General features: G+C 42.9%; 1 protein-coding gene across 1 annotated transcript in view; it reads left to right on the plus strand.

Moving 5' to 3' along the window:
• Positions 1-2,041: 2,041 nt before the first annotated feature.
• The window catches only part of LOC104163433 (disco-interacting protein 2 homolog C), a gene marked incomplete at its 3' end in the record, with an annotated part of 135,094 nt that continues 132,397 nt past the window's right edge, over positions 2,042-4,738 (plus strand). The window contains exon 1 of the mRNA XM_009702442.1: positions 2,042-2,147. Coding sequence (XP_009700744.1) covers positions 2,042-2,147 — 106 coding nt within the window. The remainder of the gene's footprint in view (positions 2,148-4,738) is intronic.

A 4,738-nucleotide genomic window follows, 5' to 3' on the forward strand; every position in this document is an offset into this window, starting at 1 on the left:
ATATATATAAAAGAACTTTTCAGAGTTCTTTCACTCTTCTGAGGCACTGGATCATGAAGTTGAATATGTAGTTGTAGGTATTGGTGTAGACCTCCATTTTGTGTTGACCTCAGAGGAGCGTGCCCCCCACACTCCTGGCATCTCACTCACGTCACGAAGGCTCCACTTGGGCTTGGCTGTCCTCTCAGCCCTGTTTTTGTTGCAGGCCTGGGAACTAGTTTCCTCCTTCTTTTACAAAATCCTGCCTTTATGGTGGAGTTCATGGTTTTCTATTTAAACTGCTCATATGTGGAGGCACTGCCTTGTTCTCTCTTCTTCAGGTGTATGTTTCTTAGCTAACTCCATAGCAGAATGGTATTTTTGTGCCTTTGGATTTCACTTGGTCTGCTCCACTGGTGAGAACTCCACAAAAGAGATCAGCATTACAGACACCTCTGTTTTCTGAAGTGATATAGCCTGATTTGAGGGTGTCTGTGACGTTTCCTAACCATTGGGAGCCATTAGAGAGTGAAACAAATCAAATCAACAGAATTACAATACCAGAGGTGCAGTTATTAAATTTCTGTGTATTTATTGGTCTGACCAGACTATCAGACATACAATAGTCTTCACAGTATGTTCTCCTGAGACCTACTTAGGTTTACTGAGTTATGTAGAGACTGTTGCCTCACAGTAATCCTCAACACAGCAGTGCAGTTGGTACCAGTATTTGTTTATACAGTTAGTTGTGCCTTCTTTTTCTTCACACAAGAATATACAGCTCTTTCTCCAGAAAGCTCATAGTCTTCTGGTCAAACTGTATGCATGGCTGAAACTGCTGGGGATTTACCATGCATGTGATGATGACAGAGAGAAGGTACGAGAACCCTCCGAGGTTTGTCTTTCAAGGTCTCAGTTGTGATACTAAAGTTTTCCAGTGTAAGGAGAAGCAGAGGGATCTCTGTAAGCCAGTCCTATAGTGGGGTCTATTTGATAATTTGAAGAGGTCATGATGGAGGAAGTAGCTGATTTAGGGCTATTTTAAAGATGGGTTGAATGGAGTGAACATTTTCTGCTTTACCACTTCCCAGAAAATCCTGCACTAGGAATATGGGATATGGTTGAGTGAAGGAAGATTATAATGGGGTGACGAGGAAGAGTATTGAAATATTGGCTGCTGTTTTCTTGTACGTGCATCAAGCTCAATTGTTTAGCGGATGGCTACATAAATTATTTTTTATAGTGGAAGATACTACTTCTACTGTGTTAAAGTATTTTCCTCCAGAAACTGAGATTATTTGTGCTTGGGTCTTTGCTGTCTTTGTACTTTTTGTTTGTTTTGTTGTGTTACTTTTTGGGCAAAACTTGAAACAATTCAATATGATGTTCTCCTTCTAAGACTTTACTCATTGGAATGGCTTGAGGTCCCTGCTCCCTAGGAAGGGGGAGATGAATCTTTTCCAAGAAGAAATAGGATAACAAAACAGATGCTGCCTTTTGTAAGCCTCTGTTAATATCTGAACAATCACATACGTGATCAATTAGTCATTTGGTTTTTTGCTGTAATCTGTTTTGATGGGGAACTGCAAGAATTTATAAGCTTTGACAGTCTTGGATCTTTCTATTAAAAGGGAATAGATGTTTTAGAGATGCTTTAAAACAGTACAGAAATGGACATGGCTCTTTCTCTGGGATTGGAGGCATTGGGGAAGGGCAGGGATTTGCATTCCATGATGGCGTTCAACAAACTAAAGGAAATCCAAAGGCAGTTCCCCTCTGTTGGGACATCCAACCCTCTCGCTGCACCTTTGCTAACATTACTAACGCCCATGTTGGCAGAGTGGAACATTGACCCGCGTTGGCTCCGTGAGCGTCCTGTGGTGTCTGTGCGTGCGTGTGCGTGTGTGCTCTACTGCATGGGGGCAGCAGCTCCATTCGTTGCTGTAACAAATGTAAAAAAACTAAACGTGAATTAATTAGTTTTTTTCAACTTGTTACAGCAGCGAATGGAGCTGCCGCGGTACGGTGTAGACTGCAACACAGTGAAGGAGCTGCCAGAAGAATGCTCCGCACTGCCAACATTGGTGTCTGTGACATCCGGGAAGCGGCCGCTAGAGAGCGAGCAGCCAGCACAGCGGGAAACCGGCCTCTCTTTTATTTTCGTTTTGGTGAGCACAATGAATGTATCTTTTCCAGTCCATATCTGTCTGTAACTGTGTCTCATCTGGAAGCCTCTGGTAGACACCTACATCAGTATGGTAGACTAGGAGCGGCCAGTGACAAAGGAGGACAACCCAAGGACATCTGGAAGACCATTACTGATTTTTATCTGGCTAAGAGCGAAGTGATGGGAAGGGAGAAGGAATAGTCCTTCTTAGTAACATTTGAACATGTTAGCGTCTCTCCAGCTCCCATACTGTGGACACTTCGGAGGAGGTTTCTACAATAGGCTGGCGAAACACAGGAAGGCATGTGTTTCTAATTCTCTTTTTGGCACTGCCTTTTTACAGAGGACTGGACAGGTCCAAGCCCACCAGAATCCAGAGGAAGCTGTAAAAATCTAAGCACCCCTAATTCTGTGCTATTTTCAAGCAAAGATCTCTGCCTGAGCTCTGCTCACATCCAAACCATTCAGAAGCAGACTGACTTTTAGGAACAGACATTAGGTTGATAGAGCAGACTGGAGGAAGAACATTCTGCAGGGGTATGTGTCTGCAGTGTGGAGCAGCAAGGCATGACCCCAGCCATGCCTGCATAGCTCTGCTCTTCAGCAGATATCTATCCTGCCTTCTGGGGGTAACCTGTGGCTGGTGACAGGCAGTCTGCTCCTACTTTCTGGGTTTGTAGAAAGGCTGCAGCCCCTCAAGACACCAGATTTTCTCTTGCCAACCATGTGGACACATAGAAGACGTACTCTTGCTTGTGTGCTTGTCCACGCTCCCAGAAGGTGGTTCAAACATGATGTAAGAGGTGACTAGAGGAAAGATAAGGTTTGCAGTTCTGTCAGGACAAGAAATGCCTGTAAAAAGATGATCCCTTTGAGAAATACTTCCCTTCTCATTTTCAAACCAATTTTTGTAATGCTGTGGAGGAGGTCCATATTGGATTCTGATTGTGTTGTTTGTATTTCTTCTCTTAGGTGGGGCTGCTGTAAGTCAGGTTCCCTCAGTCTGATCTGATTAACTTCCTCTGCCCAAGATTCTAGCAAAATGGGAATGATTAAATTTAAATTACAATTTCAGTGTTAACAGAATTAATGATATAAAATCATATAAGTGCTAAATGTAGGCAGTAGAGGGGTTGGCTATACACATCTATAAACATGCATAAATATATGGTCTTTTTGTTGTGCTCATTGGGGTGCTGCGTTTTAGAAAGCGAGAGCTGTTACTTTTCAGGAATGGGATTAAAGAAGGGTGAAGCTGGGCAACCATCTGGTTGATACTCTACCGGGTGATGTGGGAGTTCACTCTTAGACTCCCTATTTTTAACAAGTCAGTCACAGAGAGTATATTGTCACATATGCTGTGCAGCAAACATGCAGTGAGTCTGGCACACGGCATCTGCAGGTTGACTCTGCAGTGCATGCACAATAGGTCGGACGGATCCAGATGCTGCACAGACTGCATGCATGCAAAGGACATTTGTACTGCTCCAGCTGGGCTGTCAAACATCCAGAAATCCGAAATGTATATGCTGCATTTGGCAGTGTTAATGGGAGAAGGGATAGGGGGAGCCCCCTTTTTCTTTCCCGTTAAATCTCCACCTGCTTTAACTTAGAGAAAAGTACAGCTTTGTTTCCTCAAAACGCTTTCTCAGGATGTCGATTTGTAGCTGGAGTTGTTCAGTGCGCAGAGTAGTTTTTCTTTTCTTAGCGTGCCCCTATGTCAGACATCTAAAAATAATAGTGAATCCAGACCTTTATATCTACACGTATATCCCAATCTCTCTTGTGCTGTCACCTTTCTCTTACTGCCTCTGTAGAGAAGCACTGACAGCCAAAAGCTGAACGAATAACCACTTAAACAGTCGTTTATTTCAGAATATCTTTCTGAAGATTGTCTTGATTAGATCAGCCAGTTCTGGGTAAGATAACGTGTGGACAGCTGCATGCATGCTATTAAGAGAAACCCTCCCTAGAAGAAAAATAACTAAATTACCTGCATCCCCCATAAGCTGTGGTTTTACCCAATTTGCTTCCAGTCTTTTGCCAGGAAATTTGATTATTCATTCACAGAACAGAAACGATGTTGTTATCAATTAAACTTTGCTTCTAACAGCTTAGACATGGGTGGTTCATTCTCTCTTAATCAAGTGCTGTGTCTACACTAGATTACTTTCTGTAATTTCCCACCACTGGTACCACCAGTGTAACTCTATTTGTAGCGTAACCATGTAGATCAATCACCAGTGCTTTGTTTATTATGGTTAATAAACCTGTGAGATGCGGTGTTTAAAAGGCACCTGCTGCTTCTTTCACAGGCCTAGAGACAGATCACTGCATGTCCTGCTGCTGGAGCCCCAACAGCACCAGCACGGGGAGATTGCGAGCTACGCAGTGCAGAGAAGATAATGCATTCACACAGAAGATCCCTTTACCTTACAAAGAAACACTTTTCTGTAGAATTACAGGATCCAATTTCCATAACCTCTGTTATTAACGTGGCACATATATTTATATATATCTGTAATGTGTGCATACATTTGCATACTTTTCTATGTGTATGTGTGCATACATTTGCTTTCAACTATTCCTGCT

This window comes from Cariama cristata, unplaced genomic scaffold (assembly GCF_000690535.1).
Source record: "Cariama cristata isolate BGI_N322 unplaced genomic scaffold, ASM69053v1 scaffold10666, whole genome shotgun sequence".
Classification (NCBI taxonomy): domain Eukaryota; kingdom Metazoa; phylum Chordata; class Aves; order Cariamiformes; family Cariamidae; genus Cariama; species Cariama cristata.